The sequence below is a fragment of the Lactuca sativa genome, chromosome 3 (assembly GCF_002870075.4).
Source record: "Lactuca sativa cultivar Salinas chromosome 3, Lsat_Salinas_v11, whole genome shotgun sequence".
Taxonomy (NCBI): Eukaryota; Viridiplantae; Streptophyta; class Magnoliopsida; order Asterales; family Asteraceae; genus Lactuca; species Lactuca sativa.
In genome coordinates, this window is record NC_056625.2 from 12,181,306 (window position 1) to 12,203,784 (window position 22,479).

At 36.0% G+C, this 22,479-nt stretch overlaps 2 protein-coding genes across 5 annotated transcripts; one reads left to right on the plus strand and one right to left on the minus strand.

Moving 5' to 3' along the window:
• The first annotated feature begins 10,546 nt into the window (after nucleotides 1-10,546).
• LOC111886531 (golgin candidate 6) lies at nucleotides 10,547-16,221 on the plus strand. 4 transcript variants are annotated; one of them, XM_023882790.3, is made up of 20 exons: nucleotides 10,713-10,732; nucleotides 10,833-10,919; nucleotides 11,028-11,102; nucleotides 11,190-11,242; nucleotides 11,778-11,905; nucleotides 11,982-12,031; nucleotides 12,411-12,557; nucleotides 12,655-12,728; nucleotides 12,797-12,866; nucleotides 12,956-13,009; nucleotides 13,108-13,203; nucleotides 13,313-13,363; nucleotides 13,454-13,540; nucleotides 13,634-13,747; nucleotides 13,831-13,902; nucleotides 13,999-14,184; nucleotides 14,291-14,394; nucleotides 14,491-14,539; nucleotides 14,613-15,449; nucleotides 15,535-16,221. In XM_023882790.3, the coding sequence occupies exons 3-20, from the start codon at nucleotides 11,082-11,084 to the stop codon at nucleotides 16,069-16,071; spliced, it is 2,730 nt and encodes a 909-aa protein (XP_023738558.1). In that variant the 5' UTR covers nucleotides 10,713-10,732; nucleotides 10,833-10,919; nucleotides 11,028-11,081; the 3' UTR covers nucleotides 16,072-16,221. The 4 variants fall into 4 exon arrangements, with proteins under 4 accessions (XP_023738557.1, XP_023738558.1, XP_023738556.1 ...); XM_023882789.3 differs by lacking the exon at nucleotides 10,833-10,919 and having other exon boundaries at nucleotides 10,547-10,732; XM_023882788.3 differs by lacking the exon at nucleotides 10,713-10,732 and having other exon boundaries at nucleotides 10,744-10,834.
• A 3,885-nt stretch (nucleotides 16,222-20,106) lies between these two features.
• Nucleotides 20,107-21,928, minus strand: LOC111886480 (COP9 signalosome complex subunit 5a). The gene is made up of 6 exons (XM_023882726.3): nucleotides 21,467-21,928; nucleotides 21,053-21,334; nucleotides 20,820-20,967; nucleotides 20,644-20,726; nucleotides 20,474-20,551; nucleotides 20,107-20,357 (listed from the first exon to the last, which is right to left on the minus strand). The coding sequence occupies exons 1-6, from the start codon at nucleotides 21,869-21,871 to the stop codon at nucleotides 20,268-20,270; spliced, it is 1,086 nt and encodes a 361-aa protein (XP_023738494.1). The 5' UTR covers nucleotides 21,872-21,928; the 3' UTR covers nucleotides 20,107-20,267.
• Nucleotides 21,929-22,479: the final 551 nt, after the last annotated feature.

Consider the following 22,479-nt stretch of genomic DNA (forward strand, 5'->3'; position numbering starts at 1 on the left):
CTAGCATATTCTAGTAGTGAAAGAACCTCGTGTTCTTACACTAACCATGGGGATTGAGGAATTGTGAAATAAGAATCATTGGAAAAGTTACAATTGTTCTATTTCACAAAGCATGGACCATAGGAAACAAAGTGTGCATGCTTAGAGCATAGGACAATTGTTGTTGTAATTCAAGTGATGAGTTGATTATCCGAAACACCAAATGATAAATAATGAGTGATCAATATGGTGGATAAATAGAAGTGTTTTATTTACTCTCACAAGTTTGGGGCCATATAGGATTAAGTATTATTGTCATGTTTCAGTTTGCATGTTTTGACTTCCAGAATAACTAGGTTATTCAAACATCCACAGTCGGTCATACGTTGGGAGTAAGTATGAAGGAAGACTGTCATGAATCTGTCTGGAGATTGTCTGAAGTGTTTAGACATGGCACAAGTTTGCTGCAGAATTCATGAGTGCTTTGATAAGATTAGAGTATTGGATTAAACCCACGCTCACTTGGATCACTTCATGGATTTATCACGAGTGATTAGTGAGACAATAATATTGTATATTCTTGAAACCGAGACGTGTGAGTTGTTATTTGTTGGTCGGTTGCACATTGATAATAAGTAAACGCACCAGTAACTTGGTGTTATAAAACTTATTGTTGTGTGTGATTCGATCAATAAATGCAAGCGAGCATTTGAGTCGAAGTTTATCCATTCCTTTTACCCAAAGTGGGATAAAAGCGATATCTGTGGGCCTCTCGATGATTTAGTGATGACACCTAAGTGCTTGGCCAAGCCGGGACTAAGTTGATGTGTTCAATTGTAGTCTGTTATCAGTCATCATAAATCGGAAGTCGGGAAACAGTATAGAGAGAATGATTGAAATTCATGTCTTATGTCTATACGATATCTTGAGAATGGAGGAATATATAATCCCTTATCTAAAGGACACGCTATTTGATAAGATCAGAGTTGACAGCGGCTTTCGAAAGCTACGATTGCTGATCAGGTTCTGAAGTCATACGGAAAATAGTTATTAGACTTATCCAAGTGGGAGACTGTTGGATTAGTGTCTAAGTCCATAACTATTTTGGTATGTACTTGACCCGATTAGGAGCATGGTCCTTTTGGGTTGCCTTCACCATAGCAATATGTAGGATGATTTAAGGAGAGAAAGGTTTAACTATGATTTATTAATATATTATGAGAATAATATATTAAAGGAGAAATCATATTGTTTAGTCAATATTAGTCAAGAGTTAATTGTTAATTAATTTTGTGGCTAAAAGAGATTAATTAAACTTAGGGGACTGGACTGCAATTATTGGATAATTGAGTTATTGGGCTAAGGAATGCTAAAGGAACAAGGGGTGAACGAAATTATGATGGAAGCCCATCATATTTTCGTCCATGGCCTTATCCAGAAGGTTCCATGGGCTGCTTAGAGTTTAAGCTGTCCATTAGGGTTTTGACTGAAACCCTAGCAGCCCACACAAGTATATAAAGGACCCCTTAGGCTCCAAAAACGTGGACAACTGATTCTCTAGGGTTTCCAGCCGTTTTTGGTGCCTCCCTTCTCTTCCATTTTCATCCAAGTTGCTTAGTGGTGTTTGTGACTCCATTAGAGGTGCAGCATTTGAGGCACTAAGCTTTTGAGGCCAATCCAAGCAAGGAATTGATTGTTATTGCTATATAACAATCAAAGGTAATTCTCTAAACCCTAATTCAGTTTATAATATGTTAGATCTAAGGTTGTTAGTCTCGGATTCAAAGCATGTACAATAGAGAAACCTAGATCCAAGCATTAGGGTTTGTATGAGCACATAGGATTGTTTCTTATGCCTAAAACCCATCACAACCTTCTAACAAATCATCCAAGAGTCCTACAACGAACTCCATCACTAGCAACTCAACTCACTCGAAACCATTCTCGGGACCATAAACAACAATCCATTAAGAACACTCCATGAGGAACTGTCTTTAAACAACCATGACTTTTCCGACAAGTCAAAATACCACATATGCCTGACCTAACCTGTCGGTCACTGAGTCGCCAGTGACAACACCATACTACTCAAACACTCGACTATGTCAAACGACTAACAAACCAACACATATGTCTCCACTACACAAACTGTCGGGTTCACTCACATAAGTGGAATCCATAATGATTCACGATACACTGTGACACCATCCAACCATTGCAATGAGAAGCTTATGGCTCTAAATTGGTCTCACCATCATCCAACCAGGGGCATGAAGACTCACGACCAACATCTAGTGGGCCTATAGGCACACGAAAATCATCCCACCGGCTTGTAAGAACCCATTCAACATCCCTTCCAATACTTGCAAAACACAACACGAGCCATACCATTCTCATGACCATGGAGTACTTTGACGGATCCTTGAGAAATGCACAAGAAACTTCCCTACCACGAGTACTTTAATGGTAGTCTATGTGTTTAATTTAAGTTAAGATGACTAATTATGGTGTTGGTGTTTAATTTTTCTTCTTAATTGTGATCACTTTAGAAATGACTTTTTTTCATAATAAAGTTCATCATGGAGCCAATTTAGTCAAATATAAAGAGAAACATACTTTTGTTTCTAAACATGACAAACGAGTTTATCAAAAGACACATCAAGGTTACAAAATCTACTTGGTTTGTAATTTGGGTTTGTATGCTGATTTCATTTGTTTTGTATATTGACTTTAAGGTGTTTATTGAAATACCTAAATGGGTTGAACTGATTTTGTAACATCCTAAAATTCAGCCTTTTTTTTCGAAATTCAGAGTATAAGTTTTACTAAAAGGTTTCATTCATAGTCATTAATAAGTCATAAAATCATTATATCAACATAATCATCATAAAATGTGGAAGCTAAGTCTTGTTTTTAAAACCATAACTTAACATAATATGTATAAACTGATGGGTTTAAGCCATAAGAACATCATATGTGCTCATGCAAACCCTAATGCTTGGATCTAGGTTTCTCTATTGTACATGCATTCATCCAAGACTTTAAACCCTAGATCTAGCATGTAATAATCAATATTAACATATGAATGGGGTTTAGATCTTACATTGATTGTTATGTAGCAATAACAATCTCAAATCCTCCTTGTAATGGCTTCAGAAAGCTTAGAGTCACAAGTGTCACTCCTCTAATGGCTCACAAACACCAAGAGTGTAACAGCCCGAAATTCAGGTAAGCCTTATGACCCTTCTACTTTGAGAGTTGGCAAGTTGAGTCCCTTAAGTTGTATGTTGGATTTGTGAGTACGCTGGGCGTAATGAGGTGTACGCCGCGCGTACTCACGCGCTTATTTTGGACGCGGACTCGCCCGGGTACGCTGGGCGTACCCAGGGATTACGCTGGGCGTAGGGAACCCAGATGCAAACCCTAATTTTTGGCTTGTGCACTATAAAAGGAACATGTAGTCCTTTACCCTAGCCACCATACCCCCTTGAGTGAGTCCTTAGAGAGCAGAATTTCGTGCTTTAGCTTGTGTGTGTGTTTTTGAGCTTGGAGATATCTTTTCAAGATGAAGAAGGAGAAGAAGGAGCCATTGTTGGAGCTAGAAGTTGAAGAACAAGTGTAGATCCGAGTTCTACAGTGGTTGGAGATCCCATTTGAGGTAAAAAGCTCAAAGCTTTCCTTGTTCTTCATAAGTTTTGCTTTTTGGACCATTCTTAGGGTTTTTGGTTCAAAGTTGAAGACTTTGTGTGCAAAGAGTCTCCAAGAGCTTAGATCTGGCCTCTTCTAGTGAATATTGTGTTGAGGATTCATAAAAATCCAGTCTTGGTCCTGGATCTTGTGTCATGCATGAGTTATAGTCGTCTATGGAAAAAGGAAAGGTGTTTTGAGCACAAAGTGACCTTTACAGCCATGCAAAGGCTTAAAGGTTTCAACTTTATGGATTAAGTCGTATTAGAGGAGTCAAATCTGGGTTTTGGACGCAAGTCTTAACAGATTAAGACCTGAATGAGAAGGATTAGGAAGTTGGGTGTTACACTGGGCGTAATCCCAGTACGCGCGGCGTAAGGGGCCGTGTATCCCGATTCTATGAAGGCTCCGGGTACGCCCAGCGTACATGTTTGGTACGCACAGCGTAACCCGGAGGGTTGACTTTTGTTGACTTTTAGGGTTTGGTCAACTTTAGTGTATTTGAGCCAAGTAAGGGGTAAAATGGTCTTTTACCCTTCCTGAGAGTGTTATGAGAGGGAATGGTCTAGCCTTGGGAAATATGTTTATGACGAGTGTTTATTTCATATGATTAGGCGGAGGCTAGGTCCCATTTCACAGAGTCCGAGATTTTCCGAGTTACCGAGCTACACGAGGTGAGTCTTCTCATTATACGTTACCTAGAGTGGTGTAATGTGTTGACCAGAGGGTGTTATGTGCTATGTATGAGATTATGTGCTATGTGATATATGTATGTTGTATGATTTTGTAGACCAGACCGGAGGGTCCAACGATACAGACCGGGCCGGAGGGTCCAACGAGCTATGACCGGACCAGAGGGTCCAACGAGCTACTGAACTGGAGGGTCCCGCTGAGACACATCGACCGGAGGGTCGTGCTATAGCCTCGAGCGGCGTATGTGTTGTATGTGGTATTTTGGGGAACTCATTAAGCATTTATGCTTACAGTTGTACTGTTATGTGTTTCAGGTACTAGAGAGGACCGTGGGAAGGCGCCGGCATGACCCGTACACACTAGAGAAGGGATTAGATTTTGTGATCTTGGGATATGTTATGTTTCGATAACTATTGTTGAATACTTTTGAGAATATTTTTATATAAATTTGGTTGTTGGAAAAATGAAAATTTTGTTTTGAAAATCACATCGTTACAAAGAGCAAGAGGATGAAGAATGAGAAGAGAGGAGACACCCAAAAACGTGTAGAAACCCTAAGGAATTAGTTGGCCACGTTTTTGGTGCCCTAAGGGTCCTTAAATAGTGAGGCTATTAGGGTTATCTAACAACGAAACCCTAATTTGACTGCTTAGGCCCTAAGCAACCCATGGACTCCTTCCTTAGAGGCCTAGGACGATTTCTAATGGGTTTCCCCATAGAATTCGTCCACCCCTCTAATATGGAGTCTATTAGCCTAATATTCTGTTGGATTAGTGTCTAAGGCTGTAACTATATTTGGTAAGTACTTGACACGGTCGTGCATGGTCCTTTTGGGTTGCCTTCACCATAGCAACTTGACAAGATGATTTATATAGAGATAAGAGATATTATTATTATTAATGTATTATAAGAATAATATGTTAAAGGAATAATAATATTATTTGATTGATATAAGTCATAAATTAATTAGGAATTAATTTGGTGACTTAAAGAGATTAATTGAATAAAGGGGCATAAACTGTCAAATGTGTGATAGTTGTGTTTAGGGCTATGAATCCTTATGGATATGGGAAGGGACGATTTTAAGGATATGGATATCTTAAAAATCATCCAAGGCCTTATCTAGAAGGATCTTTGGATTGCTTTGAGGCTAAGTTATCTAATTAGGGTTTAAGGTGAAACCCTAGGAGCTCATAGTATAAATAGACCCTTAGGGTTGGAGAAATCGGCCAATCTATCTTTGAGGAAACCCTAGAGCCGATTTCTCACCTCTCTCCTTCTCTCAAATCATCTTCTTGCTAGTTGGTGTTTGTAAGCCATTAGAGGAGTGACAATTGTGACTCTAAGCTCCAAGAAGAAGAAGTATCAAGCAAGTAATCCAATGTGTTGTTCTAGATTCCAATTCATATGATTAGATTCAATTGGTTACATTAGATTTAGTATTGTAAGTCTTGGATTCAATGCATGTTCAATTAGAGAAACCTAGATCCAAGCAATTAGGGTTTGCATGTGCACATAGGAAAATTCTTATGGCTCAAACCCATCATATTCAACTATCATACAATTAACAGTTCTAGTCCCTTAAGTTTAACTAATGTCTTTTAGCCACAAATTAATTCTTAATTAATTATTGACTAATATTAATTAAACAATATGATTTCTCCTTTAATATATTATTCTCATAATATATTAATAAATCATAATTAATCCTCTATCTCTCTCTCTCTCCATAATTCATCCTATCAAGTTGCATTGGTGAAGGCAACCAAAAAGGATCATGCACCATCGGGTCAAGCACATACCAAAATAGTTATGGACTTAGACACTAATCCAACAGTCTCCCACGTGGATAAGTCTAATAACTATTCTGCGTATGACTTCAAATCCGGATCCGCAATCGTAGCTTTCAAAAGTCGCTGTCAACTCTGATCTTATCGGATACGCGTCCTTTAGATAAGGGATCATATATTCTTCTATTCTAGATATCGTATAGACTGAGACATGGATTTAAATCATTCTCTCTGTCTATGTGATGTTTCCCAATTTCCGATTTACGACGACTGACAACAGACTACAATTGAACACATCAAATTAGTCCCGGCTTGGCCAAGCGCTTAAGGTATCATCACTAAATCATCGAGGGGCCCACATATATCTCTTTTATCCTACTTTAGGTAAAAGGAACAAATAAACTTCGACTCAATGCTCGCTTGCACTCACTCACCGAATCACACACAACAATATGTTTTATAACACCAAGTTACTGGTGCGTTTACATATTATCAATGTGTAACCGACTCGCAAGATACAACTCACACATCTCGGTTTCAAGAATATAAGATATTATCATCTCACCAATCACTCGTGATAAAATCCATGAAGTGATCCAAGTGAGCGTGGGTTTAATCCCATACTCTAATCTTATAGCAGCACTCATGAACCCTGCAGCAAACTTTTGCTATATCTAAAACACTTTAGACAGTCTACAGTCAGATTCATGACAGTCTTCTTTCATTCCTACTTCCAAAAAATGAGCGACTGTGGAGAGTTTGAATAATCTTATTATTCGGGAAGTCAAAACATGCAAAGTGAAACACAAGAATACTAATCTCATATGGCCCCAATCTTTGGGTATAAATAAAACATTTTATTTAATCACCATATCGATTATTCATTATTTGTTGTTTCGGGTAATCAACTTCTTACTTGAATTATAACAACAATTGTCCCATGCTCTTAGCATGCACACTATGTTTACCTATGATCCTTACTTTGTGAAATAGTATAATTGAATAACATTTTCAATCACACTCATTTCACAATTCCTAATCCATTAGTGGAAGAATACAAAATTCTCCCCACCACTAGAATATGTTAGATTCTAACTTTTTATGCAACAGTCCTTTCGTAATGTCATGGCACAAAAGTCACCAAGACTCGGCCAATGAAATTACAAAATACTTTATTGGAGATTGTAACAAGACAATTCTATAGTCATGGAGTCTCGTATTCAAAGTACATTCCTTTGAACATCCTTCTTGCATAAAAACAATCGTGGATACCATCTAATTCCCATGTTGTGGAATTTCCCAATCCTTTCCGCAGTTCCCTTGACAAGACACTTAATTCATTAAGCACTTAATCTATACATATCAAGGCTAATATCTTCGGATCTAATTCTTTTTAGTGAATTAATGGATAAAGTCTCCAACATTACCATTCCAAGGGCTAAAATTCATCCTAATCTGCAACCCTAACTTGATTAAGTCCATTTAAGTTGATAGTCTTTTGCATGGTTGCAAAAGAAACCAATCACACTCGTTTTTATTCTTTCTAAAGTAGGGAAACATGCATATTTTCTGTCCAAAGTTTTGGAGTTGTTCAAAATCCAGGAACATAAGGTCAAAATGACAAAAAATGACCAAAAACCAAGATAGATCTTATATCTATGCATAAAACCAAATAAAACAGTAAACTTTGTCACTTACAATGCAGAAGGAGAGACTAAAAGGTGGAAACTTCTCTATAGCCAACTTCTCCAAGATTTACAAGCTCTCTTTCGTCTTCAAAAACTCCTTTAAAGCTTCAAAAAGCAAGATGAGGGCTATGGTTTCGTCTTGGAAGAAGGAAGCTAAAGTTTTACAGAAACCATAGGGGTTAGTATTGTTTAAATAGGGCACAAAGCCCAAGTCCTGGGGTTTTGGGGCTATGGCGGCCACTGCGCCGCAAACACCAATAGACCGCACCGTGTCCCAACCAAAACTCTAAATCCAAAACCTAGACAAACTAACACATTTTAATTATATTTTCCTGTAAGTAATTTCCAATTTGTTTTGTATTACTGCGTTAGACTAGTTGGTGTGTGTAACTAGTTATCACACCCAAAAGTTGCCACCTCACATGCCATGTCAATATGTTGCTATAACACCAAATGAAGGAAATGGGCAACTAGTTATAACACTCCATGTCATCATTTTTTTTTCGATTTAATTTTTTATATTTATAAACACAAAATTAATTAAAACATGTTATTTAAATAAAACCTAATTTTTTAATTAAACATAACATTTAAAAATCTAAAAAAACATTACAACAAAAAACAACATTTAAAAACAAAATAAAATTATACATTTTGCCCCTAATTTATTCATTTTCATTTCCATTGTACATAAAATCAACCAGATATACTCGAAGTTGCTTGTGTTTTCGTGCGTATTGAAGAGCTACGAGCCTATGTAAATATTTCGCTGTACCGGGTTGAACTTGCATGCGCATAGGCTCTGAAGCCGAATACTTCACAATATTTCGTCTTTTATCTTCAACCACCATGTTATGCATTATGATACATGTATACATAATATCTTGTAGAACGTCTAACCTATATGGTAGTACTGCATGTTCAACTATGTGTCATTTCGACTTTAGAACTCCAAAAACATGTTCCAAATCCTTACGTGCTCCTTTTTGTTTTCTCTTGAAAAAATTGTCTCTTGGTTCCACTGGGTGTCAAAACGCCTTCACAAATGTAGAATATGCTGGATATATTCCATCCGTAGGGTAATACCCAAACTTATATTCATTTCCATTCACTGTGAAATGAGCATTTGATGGCTTTCCTAACAAAATATCGTCAAATATTGGTGACTGATCAAGAATGTTAACGTCGTTGTTCGAACCCGCAACCCCGAAAAAAGCATGTCAAATCCATAAATCTTATGAATCAACAATCTCTAATACCAACGAAGGCGCTCCATGATGACCTCCTGTGTACTGACCTGTCCACGCCACATGACAATTTCTCCATTTTTAGTGTGTACAATCAATGCTTCCAAGCATACCCGAAAAATCGTGTCTTTCTTCATGCGCCACATATAGTTGTTGTATATCATTCAACGGATGTTTGCACAAATAAACGTCACCGAAGGTTTCGACAACACCTATCGCCAATCTATACAAACTTTCTCTTACAGTTCTCTAAGACATTCTCATATAATCGTCAATCGAATTAGACGACTCTCGCATTGCCATAAGCTTAATTACGGCAACACATTTTTGCAACCATGTGAATTCTCGCTTACCTCTAGCATCATATCTCATTTGGAAAAATTCATACATAAATTTATATTTAATATTTAAAAGTTATATTCGAAAGAAATAATGTATTTAAATTATGTAAAAGCTATATTTGAAAGAAACAATGTATTTAAATTATGTAAAAGCTATATTTGAAAAAAAAAAAAAAACAATACATGCTTTCCAACGCGTTGGTTATCCGAACAGAAATATTTTTCCGCAAACGAAACCTTCTTTTGAAATCGTGTAGATGGTAGACACAATCATCCAAAATAATCGTGAACTAGACGTATGTGCCTTTCTTTGTGATCCCTGTTTAACGTCCATACATCTGATTAATAAAGAGGTTGAATTTGGTTGTAGTAGCACATTCGTGTAATATCCGTACATCATAAAGACGAACATATCATCGTTATCACTATCATCGAACGAATTCATTTTTTTTAACAGATTCATTTTTTTAATGTATTGAAAGTATATGGAATAGAAAGAAAAGTGGTGATTAAATTTATAAACGATTTTACAAATTTATAGGTAATTTTTTTTCTTTTTAAAATGTTAATGTTTTTCAACTGTCAAAATGGAGAAAAAAATGGTGCGTTCTTGATCGTTACAACGCCAACAAAGGGCCACATGACGGGAGAGGGGAGGGGGGGGGTCCCAGTGGTCACGCCGTTTTTCATTGCTACCTCACAAAAACGAAGCTGGACGTTGCCCAACTGAATTGTTTATAGTTTTTGGTTTCAAACAAGTTTGAAGAAACTTCTTTTGTTTAAAAAATATGATTGTTCAAATGTTTGTTTATCTTCTGATTTACTCCCCTCACCATCCACTTATGTAATGCTTTGCTTCTTGAGATAAATGTATGTTGTTTTACCATATTCCTTTATCTGTCTCCAAACATTATATAAATATACAAGACGAAAGCATTAACCACCACGAAACTTACACACGCAAATATATATATATATATATATATATATATATATATATATATATATATATATATATATATATATATATATATATATATATATATATAACGAACGCCAAATAATTTCTTCCACCTGCCACGAAACACGAAATATCCCTAGTTTAACTTAAAAAAATAATAACAATAAAATACCTTGGTAACTTTGCATTTGAAAAACCAAATAATGTTTGTACCAAAAAACGGGCCTGCACGTGTGAAAAAGGCCCGGGTCGTGGATCGAAAGAGCAACATGATTATGTGTTCCGACCCTTTGACCCATCTCCTGGTCTCTCTCTACACGATCTAATCAAGTTCCAACTCTCTCAGGTGCGTTTTAATATATATCGATAATTAGGGCTTTTTCTAGTTCTTGAATCATCCTATTTTTTGCTGATTGTATCAAATATTACGTAAACGTATACTGCAGAGGTAATACGATCATATCAATCGATTTTCAGTTTTATTGCGTTGCGTGTCGAGCTTATTTAGTCTGCATTGAGTGATTGATTGATCTGTACGAAATCTGAAGATTCGGGAGGAATTTTGATACTTTATTCTCTGATTAACTTTGAACAGTTCTTCTTTAATCGGGTGTTTTACTATTTTGTGATGGATTTTGCAGATTCTAAGTAGTTTTTCTTTGTTATTGATCAATTCTCGAACTGCTCCAGTTCTAATGAAAAAGATGGATTTAAAGGTAATTGTATGAGATTACAGTGCTCTAGTTCTTGTTTGCTCTATTTTGAATGTTTTCATGCCTGACAATGAGCTTATACGTATACAGGGAGTTGTTGGGCTTGTGTTTGGAAACGAGAATTCAAGTTCCAATGAAGATAGGTTGGTTTTCTTTTTCCAGTTGTTGGTTTAAGCCAGCAGATTATTTACCTTCTTATGCACTTCAGATATATTGGTTTCTAGTTCATCGCTCAACCTGGGGTGGATGGGATTGCTTATTTTCTCTGTTTTACCAAAAACAATGGTGCCAATTCTTGGTTTTTATTTGATCATTTTTAAGTGGTGGTGTGATCCTGCAATTGCAGATCATATATTGTTACTCTATTGCTAGTTCCTATATTTTGTTATACCTTCAGCAATCTATCTATTGTATAATTCATGGACGCATTAACTACTTTTTTCTCACTGACAATGGGCAGTATTCTGATAATGGCTAGCATAATTGCTTATCCTTTTCTCTTGAATTTAAACAAATCAAACCATATCCTGTTAATGAAGCACTACATACATGCATTTCTTGATAACACAGACCTGTTATATCATAGAGCAGCTGATTAAATTACTATCTAATTAGTTGTGGATACCTTTTTATCTCCTTCATGGCTAATGTACTTCATGGATGGATGTTCATTTGTAGCTATGTTGAACGCTTGCTCGATTGTATAAGTAATGGTCAGCTGGCTGATGATAGAAGAAATGCTATGGCAGAGCTTCAATCTGTTGTTGCAGAAAGTCATGCTGCCCAGCTGGCTTTTGGAGAAATGGGTGAGTATATGTTGGTCTTATACTGGTATCTAAGGCTTTATTTGTCCATAACACAATCCATTCTTGTCTGTTGCAGGCTTTCCTGTACTATTGGGTGTCTTAAAGGAACGTGATGATGTTGAAATGGTTTGAAGGCTTCTCCAACAGCTTTTCTTTTTTGGTGGATATCTAGCAGTTATATGCTACACTCTTATAGAATATGATATCTTTTGTCCTGTTTCATATTGGAGTACAAATTATTTCCAAATAATAGCATTGTAGTCCCTAATGAGTTAGTTGAGTAGCCACTTATTGAGATTATGCTGTTTTTCATTTGATATATGCATCTAAGAATTAGTCGATAACAAATAGAAACTGCAAGTAGGCAAGTGTCTAGGAAACACATAGTCTTGGAACTGTGGGTGTGTGTGGCACGTGTCATCTCCTCTTTATGTTTTCTTTTAAATCATATTTATGGTGTAACCACTTTCAATTAATAAAGCTATATATTGATTTATTGTCAAAGGTTCGGGGGGCTCTAGAAACTCTTGTGAGTGCCTTAACACCGATTGCTCATGCAAAACTGCGTGCAAATGAGGTTCAACCAGCTTTGATGAACACTGATCTTCTATCAAGAGATGGACAAAGCATTTCTCTTCTTTTAAGCTTGCTTGTAAGGCTTCTAATCTTGATCATATTCACCTCAGACAATGAATTCTTGATTTTTTTTTGTTCCATGGTCTGTGATTTGTAATCAAGTATGTTTACAGGGAGAGGATGACTTCTATATAAGATATTATACACTTCAACTTTTGACTGCCCTTTTAACAAATTCTCCCATTAGGTATGTGTCCTACCCTCTTTTTCTTTCTTCTTTTTACCTTTTATTTCATATACTGAGGTCCCCTTCAGGTTACAGGAAGTCATTCTTACAATCCCCCGTGGTATAACTCGGCTTATGGATATGCTTATGGATCGGGAGGTATGAACTGGTATATCTGTTGAAATCTTTAATTTATATGATGTTTAATGTTTCTTTTATCCTTAAACACTATGTTGATTGCCTTGTAGGTCATACGGAATGAGGCCTTGTTACTTCTCACCTACTTGACTCGTGAAGCAGAGGTAATCTTTTTCCCCTATTTAGTGCCAAATTCTTTATTTAACAATAAAGTTACATTACTCTCTGTTTCCTGTCTAATGTCCTTTGATTGGTATACTAGGAAATCCAAAAAATCTTGGTTTTTGAGGGTGCTTTTGAGAAGATTTTCAGTATCATTAAAGAAGAGGGAGGTTCAGAAGGGGGTGTTGTTGTCCAGGTGATTAGTCATTTAGTTGACTCTATACCATCAATGGTTTCCTGTTGTTTTTGTTCAACTTGTTATGCCAGAATTTTGAATTTGTTCCAATATTTTTGTAACCTCACAGGATTGTCTTGAATTGTTAAACAATCTCCTTCGTAACAACGCATCAAATCAGGTTTGGGTTTCTTTTTTTAAAAGATTTACTGCAGTGAAGTTTTTTTTTATTCATTTTGTTTCTTTTTACCAGTTTAAAGAGGTTGTGTAGGTGTTGCTGAGGGAGACTATAGGCTTTGACTCGATAATATCAATTTTGAAGCTAAGAGGAACCACATACAGCTTTACTCAGCAAAAGGTCATTACTCATACATTAAGTACTTATCAGTTTATTTAGCATATCATTTACCTTTGTAAACATGGTTTTAAAGTTTGTAATTGGTGTCTGTAGACAATCAATCTACTGAGTGGGTTGGAAACAGTTAGTTTGCTGGTGAGTGGAGGTCTGGAAACCGATCCTGGGAGCAACAACAATAGATTGACAAACAAAACAGTTCTTGTCCAGGTTAATTTTATATCTTTTTATTTATTTTCATAAAGATAAAAATAGAGTTTATGCATCTTTTTTCTTTCATTTATTATTTGTAGAGAAATGTTTTGGAGCATCTACTAATGCTGGGTGTTGAAAGTCAATGGGCACCTGTTGCTGTACGTTGTGCGGTAAGATAACTAACTCTTTCCATGTGAGATTTTATTTTTATGATTAAATAAGAAAAAAATAAAATGAGTTGATGTAATAGAAAGAAACATGGTCAGGCCTTTGAATGCATAGGTGATCTCATTTCTGGACACCATAAGAATCTTGAAGCCCTTGCAAGCAAATCTCTTGGTGATGAGCCTGAAACTGAGCCAGCTCTCAACTCAATCCTTAGAATCATCTTACGAACTTCAAGCATGCAAGAATTTATAGCTGCAGATTATGTTTTCAAGAACTTCTGCGAGGTTCTTTTTTCTTCTTTTTTTTTTATAAAACAAAATATTCTCACTATTATTATTATTATCAAATAACCAAACTCACCTCCTATCTCTCTTTTTTTCTTTTAATCAGAAAAATAGCGATGGTCAAAAAATGTTAGCTTCTACTTTAATCCCTCAGCCTATGTCAATAACCAATGCCAGATTCGAAGAGGACATAAACATGTCCTTTGGAAGGTATTTTATATATATATATATATTCATTTTTTTTATAAAAAAAAAAAAAAAAACCCTCTCATATCAATCTTTATGAACTTTTGTTTTATGTTGCAGCATGCTATTGCATGGCCTTGCGATGAGTGAACATGATGGTGACCTTGAGGTATAATATAACATAACATATGATCTATTTTAAATTATCATTTTATGAATAACATATGGTTTATATCTCACAGACAAGTTGCAGAGCTGCTAGTGTTCTTTCTTATGTAATGAAGGATAATATTCAATGCAAAGAAAAAGTTTTACAAATTGAACTGGAGTCATCAATGCCCTCGTTAGGCTCCCCAGAACCACTACTACACCGTATGGTAAAATACTTGGCTCTTGCATCTTCCAAGAAGGGCAAAGATGGAAAATCAACAACTCCAAGAAACTCATATTTCCAACCCATAATTCTAAAACTTCTGGTGACATGGCTTTCTGATTGCCCAAATGCAGTCCAATCTTTTCTTGATTCACGTCCTCATTTAACATATTTAATCGAGTTAGTATCAAACACTGACACAACAGTCTGTGCAAGGGGTTTAGCAGCTGCTGTTTTAGGCGAATGTGCTATTTATAATAAAAGCAATGAACCCGGAAAAGACGCTTTTGCCATTGTCGATGCCATAAGCCAAAAAGTCGGGTTGACTTCTTACTTTTTGAAGCTTGATGAGATGCAAAAAAGCTTCTTGTTTTCGTCTGCAAAGCCAGCTCAGCAACGCAAACCGTTGACCCGGTCAAACGCTAATAGTATGGCGGAAATGGAAGATATTGAAGAAAATGAGACGAATGATATTAACCGAAATGATGATCATCCGATGCTTTCCTCCATGTTTGATTCTCAGTTTGTTGATTTTATTAAGAAGCTGGAAGGTGAGATTAGAGATAATATTGTGAAAATATATAGTCATCCAAAGAGTAATGTGTCGGTGGTCCCCGCTGAATTGGAACAGAAAAAAGACGAGAAGGATGGGGATTATATCAAGCGGCTCAAAGCCTTTGTGGAGAAGCAATGCTCTGAGATACAGGTACACCCTAGTAGATCTAGATGCTGTTTAATGAATAATATATATGTATGGAATGTAAGGGTAAAATGGTAATTTCTGTGAACAGGATCTTCTGAATAGAAACTCGACATTAGCTGAGGAGCTAGCAAGCACGGGTGGAGGTGGTGAGAGTAGATGTAGTGGTGGTGGGGGGTCGGAGAGGGTGCAAATAGAGACACTGAGAAGGGACCTTGAAGAAGTGTCGCAGAGGCTGGAAATGGTGAAAAGTGAAAAGTCAAACATTGAGAGTGAGGCGTTGACTTATAAAAACATGGCAGAAAAAATGGAGACGGATTTGAAGAGTCTTTCGGATGCGTATAACAGCTTGGAACAAGCGAATTATCAGTTGGAAATGAAGAGTGGTGGTGTGGGTGTGGATGTTGAGAAGATAAAAGAGGAGGCGAGGGAAGAGGCGCAGAAGGAGAGTGAAGGGGAGCTGAGTGATCTGCTTGTTTGTCTTGGACAAGAACAGAGCAAAGTGGAGAAATTGAGTGCCAGGTTGATGGAGTTGGGTCAGGATGTTGATGCTTTGCTTGAAGGTATTGGGGATGATGCAGGAGCACTCAATGATGATGATGATGATGACGATGATGAAGAAGATTGATGTTTGTATCGTTATTGTTCTGTTGATTTAAGTAAACAACAAAGAGACTTGTTATTTTTATTTTTGTGGGTGGATCGTGGATGTGTACAGATGATGTTGGAAAAGTGTATCACTTTGTTTAACTTAATAAATCAGACTAAATCTATCAAACTGTATAATATAGGATGCGAGTATAAAGTGATTATAATAGCTATACATATGCCAATAAACATAAATCATAACGTCATTTTTTTTTAACGAACTACTTCGTATATGACAATGATGTTAGGCGGGATGCGTGCCTAAGGCATGAGTTTATTTTTCCAAGGCATGTTTTTTTACTGCCTTACTTAGGCTGGAGGGTGTAGTGCCGCCGAAACCGTACTCTCTCTCCCGCTACATACCATGTCATTTTTTACCACTCAAGTGTGGTTTCTTGCCACACTAAGGGAGTGGTGCCACAGTTTTAGTTTTAGTTTTTTTTTTGTTAACTATTTTAATTTTAATAAAACTTATTTTTTTAATAAAAAAAACATAATTTTAAAAACATAATATTTCATTAATTAAAAATACAAATACCATACATTACTTAATTTAAAAAAAAAAAACCTAAAATTTTAGAAAAACAAAGTAGAAACATAAAACCTACACCTTAAAAAAACACACACACACGAAACGATTAAAAACTTGAAGAAAAAAAAAACTAGAATTAGCCACGATTGATGTAACGGTTTTTCACTTCCTCCTTCATCGCCAAAACTACTTCAAGCTCGGCCCCGGTCATATTCGACGTGTCCATCACTAGTATTCGCATGTCGCTCACCCTTTGTTTCCGAAACTCTCTTTCAGAAGCAATTTTCAAAATCTTGTACATTCTGTTTTTTATACCCTTCATGTCGGTTCCCATTTCTTTCAAATCATCTGAATCCGACGCTTTGTCTTTGCCTTTGCTTTTTGATTTGTCTCTTCCCAATGGTCGGGAAGGTGGTGAAACTGGAACCGGTTCATCTTCGTTCAGATCAAATTGAACACGAGCATCTGATGTAGTGTGGTCGTACTCAGATGTTCTGTTACGTTTTAACCCACTTTTGATATGTTGGTAAGATGTTTTGCTACTCAGCCATTTCCTGTTATCTTTCAAAAAATTCCAAACTTCAAGAAACTTGAAAGCCTTCAGATTTTCTTTTTGATACACTTTCAACGCTTTCTTCAAAATGACTTCATCGCTTTCTCCACTTTTCCATTAACGTTTCATGTTGTTCCACAAGTCATTAAACAACATGACTTCCTTGTTCATCTTCCCCCATTTGGAGTACACTTGATGTTTTGAACGGTATTCTCCACGGTTCATTCCTTTATGGAACCTGTGTAAAACGCGAATCCAAAAGCGGTCATGCTTTTGGTCTTTTCTAACCGTCGCATCTTCTGAAATATCAATCCAAGATTGTGCCAACACTAACGCTTCCAAAGGTTCCCAACATCTAGCCTACGCCTTCTCTTTTCTTTTAGTTGCTGCTCGAGTGGGCTGAGTTTCTGTAACGAATTCCGGTTTAGAATCAGAAACGACTGTTTCTGGTTGTGTTTGTGTTTGTTGAACAAACTCGGGTTGGGACAAAAAATCAAATGGATTAAAATCTGGGTCGGGTTGTGGTAGTGGTGGTGTTTGTGGTTGGGGTTGTGCTGGTCGTTGTGGAAAATACAGAAACATACCGCCGTAATGGTAATACAGAGGTGAGAAAATCGGTTGATCAAATGAAGGTATTGGTGTGTTGGTGTTTCTGACTGGTGTTTTTTCTTTGCTAGGTCTTTTGGAAGAAGACATTTTTTCAAAAAAAAATTGGATGAAAAGATTGTGTAAATATGTGTTTAAAGGTGGTGTAAATGTAAATATGGTAACATATATATATATATATATATATATATATATATATATATATATATATATATATATATATATATATATATATATATATATATATATATATATATATATATATATATATATATATATATATATATATATATATATATATATATATATATATAATCAAAAGGAAATGCAGCAACCAATCAGAGGACGCGGTCTTTAATGGCCGCACTACGGTCTTGACCGCCCGAAACCGTGCCCGGGGGAGGGGGGGGGATGTTCGCAGTCCATGTGGCAGCACCGCGGTTCCAAACCGCATCCCACACCGAGCAGCCTTATTGACTTGTTTAGATCTGGAATAAAACCATCGAGTATGTGTTAACTTTTTGTTGATAAGTGTTAATACCAGTTATACTTTATATAATCTATAATTATGTGATTTCTATTTGTTAATGTATACAAAAATGTTGATTTGAGTTGTGCTTTAAATTATAAAAGCCTGAGGTTTAAACTTGTGACGCCATGTCAGATATGAAATATTTAGAAGCCTGACTACAGGCAGCATACATATGAATACATGAAATGATAGGCAATAAATACTTAACCTGTTGCAAATAAAGACATTGAAAGTAGTACAATGTTGTGGGGCAGATATGCATTATTGTTTTCTATGTAGTCACATCAATGACGGTTGAAGAATCAACATAATGATCACACCTCATTAAATCCTGAAAACATCACATAGAGATCTAGCTCCTTTGGCTCTCCCCAAGTGTTCCTTGATCAACCTATTAAATAAGCCACAACACAACCCAAAAACAAGAAAGGGGATTGGTAGGGGCTAAGAAGCCATGTATGATCATCGTACCATGAAATAGCACACCATTTTGTACTTTGCCTTAACAATCAATCCATTCCATCCATCAAATGGTATGGTATGATATGTACACCATCTTGTTTCGTGCCTCAGAATCATCATCCACAAGCCATCTGTAAACATTGTTCTAACACTAATCCCAAATCATCATTAAAATATATGAAGCTTGGTTTTTACTACTTCATCGTCTCAACTTGGAAACCAGCTTGCAATCGTTTCTTTCAATGGATAATAAACATTAATTATAAACATAGTTCTAACACCTCCAAATCTCCAATTTGTCAATCAAATTTCAGTATAACTGTTTTTTTTTTTTTTTTTTAATGATAAATTCCCAATTTCAATCTAATTCCAACCAAGAAACACAAAAGCAATACGTTCTTACCAAGAGGCTTTCACTGCTTGATTTTAATGTTTCCTTTCTAACTTCTAACACCAAATACGATTTTCCTTACAACTCTCTCAACTTTCTTTTTCCCTTCCACACACACACACACACTTTGGTGCTCTCCTAACTGACTGTCACCAACCCTACGAAAGGCCTTCAACTTGAAACTTATTCTTTTCATACACTACCTACCAAACTATGGTTAATTCAAGGTTTAACTTTCAAAAAACTAATTCTCCTCAACTATCATCAAAATAAGAGTTTCCTTGATATGACAATATAGACCCACAAACTCGATACAAATAATGAAATCAAGGTCCTATGAACAGAAAATGCTTGAGGGTAAACACCTCATACCTTAGATTTTCATTAATTTCTATTTTCTTCTTTTCTCATTTGAACCACAAAAGTTGTATAATTTCAAGTGTTTCAATCATAAAGACCTGTTTTATCATCTTTGATTCTTTTCTCATTTCTCACACAACTGGAAACTTAGATTAAGCCCAACAATTCAGGAAACTTATCCCAACACCTCTTAATCCTCTTAAGTCTTAATTAATTTTACACCAAATAAAATGGTAATCATCCGATTTAACCAAATTTAAGTTCAAAAGCCAAAATAACAATGTACTTAAAAATCCATATTCACCATGCCAATTACAACCTCTAATTTATCCAACACTACATTCCTAAACCCACACAAAATCCACATTTTTAAATAACGATATATAAAGGTCGACAATTTGTGTCATCATCTCAGTTTAAGTATTTTAGTTTTCAAGGCTTTTGCCTATTTATTTGACTTTGTATCGATAGAAAAAAAAAAAAAAAAAAAACAAAGACCCAAATTACCTATTTCTAGCAAAATGGATCAAGATTGCCAGCCACTCACTGAAGAATCACCCATGAAACTTTACCAAAAAATGAAGCTATAAGCTAATTTTCACATTTTAAAACCCAAATAGAAGAGAAATATCAAGGACATTCACATTAGTATGAATAAGCAACAAAACTGATGAGTAAAAAGAAAAGTAATGCAGCATCTCTCAAGTAAAGCAATCATAATATCAAGAAAGAGAGCATCTTCAAGATTGAACCATAGGCTCGGGCCCTGTTGACTCTCCCTGAGATTTGTTTGATTGCCTAACCGAATTAAACAGAATGTCCTTGATCACCTGACAATTACCCCCCAAAAAAAAACTAAGTGTCAGAAAGACCATTTGTAGCACTCACAAATCAAAACCTAAATTCTTTCAATAATGTGATTGAAAGAGAGTAACCCCATTCCCACCTGTGACATCAAACCATGAACCTGTTCCACAGTTATCTTTGCACTATCGCGTGTAATCTTCGCAAGCTGTGATTCTTCCTGTAATTGATGAATAAATATGAATCGTATTAAACTTCATATTCATGTATAAAAATATGCAAAATACAAAGAACATGCTGCTACCCACTGACCTCTTTCTTTCTTTGAGGTGGTGCTATGAGAGGACCGAAACGTGAGTGGGACAATTGACCTTCTGCTTGCTCCAGTTTTTCAGCTGAGTGGCAAAAGGGTAAAAAGGTAAAAAAGACATATTTGAATTCTAAACAAGAAGCACATTATCTTTTAAGTAAGTATGATAAGTGTGTACCAAGATCTGATATTTGTCCTGCAACATAGTCACCATTCCCAAGTAAAGGAGAAGAAGAAAGGGTATTCACCCAATACTTATTCCAAAGAAGATCCAACAAGTGACAATCAAGAGATGACTTGAAATAAGTGATGTCCAATGAGTAATACTGTTTTAACCAAAAAAAGAAAAAGTCAATGCTAGAGGATCAAATCAAAACATCATCAATCAATCAACTGTATGATATGACTCACCTGTTTGCAATGGACACCAAAATCTTCTATCTTGTTAAGAGGGATTGTCTGATATTCAGATACAGGCTCATCTGGTGGCTTATATCCCTCTGGGTATGTCCTGAATGCTCCAATCTCAACTTTTCCAGCAGAAACAGTTCTTGTTGGGTCGATAACAACTGCCAAAAACGGCTCCTGAAACTGTTGGTTGAGCATTTGTGTTGAAACATCAATGCCGGACAACCAGCATCCATAACCAGGATGTGAATGGTACCACCCAACAACGTTTTCTAATCTTCCTGCCTACAACACAGTATCCCAATTAGATTTAAACTATGTAGTCTTACAAGAATTTGGGATTTAAGGGTTAGGGTTTTTCGAATTCTAAATACATAACGGACGATCAATGAAAATTGAATCAAAATTGAAACTAACCTGTTTATTAGTCTGAGAGTAATCAACCATATACTCATAGGCATCGGCCTGAGCATTAACCCTAGTTTCCGTTCCTTCAACCGGCAAGGCAAAGGCGTCCATTACGATAATAGCATCACCATCTGTCTTCCCTTGCATAAGGCCCATGACCTCGATGGTGCCACCAGAGCGAGCATGAACGACCATCTTGAGTAAGGCTAGAGCAGAGACTTTGACACGTTTGAAGTAGTGAGGGTCGTTGGACCACGGTTTTTCTTGCTGGAACTTGGACTGAGCGGACTCGTCGTAGTAAAAGATGGCATCAGATTCGGAAGACTGCGGGGCTTCCATTGTTACGATGTTGTTTTCGAGTTCCCATGTCTGCTGAGCCATGGCCGCCGATGAGGAGAAGGAGTAGGGATCCATCGTAGAGACCTCGGGGGTTCGAAAGTGGTGAACCTGTGCCTTTTCCCTGCTTTTAAAGTTCTATTATGCTTCGGCAAATTAAATAAAAAACTTAAAACAATTTTTGTTTTTTTTTTCATATTTTTTAAATCTTAATCATACATCATTAAAATAAAGTGTTCATTAAAACTTTCTTTGTGTCCACATAATTTAAATTATATGATTAACATTTCAACTTAAATTTAAAAAAAATTTTACTTTGTTTTTTTTTTTTTTATGTATATGTCACTATAAACTCAAATTTATCTATGTTTCGATTTTTTTTAAACGTTTATGTGCTTATTTTATGGATGTCACGTCGTTTCTACGTATGATTCAGATCATATATAATATCTTTTTAATTATTTGAACTTTTGTTCGTTAACTTAATAAAAATAATATTATTTACTTATTTTTTGTTTGTTAACTTATAAAAAAAATCTTTTACGTGCTTAATTTTATATATGTATCTGTATAAATTGAAGGTGATTAACATTTCGATGTAAATTTAGAACTTTCGTTACTTGTTTTTTTATGTAGGTGTCATTATAAACTCGAGTTTTTCTACGTTCGACCTTTTTTTTAAATGT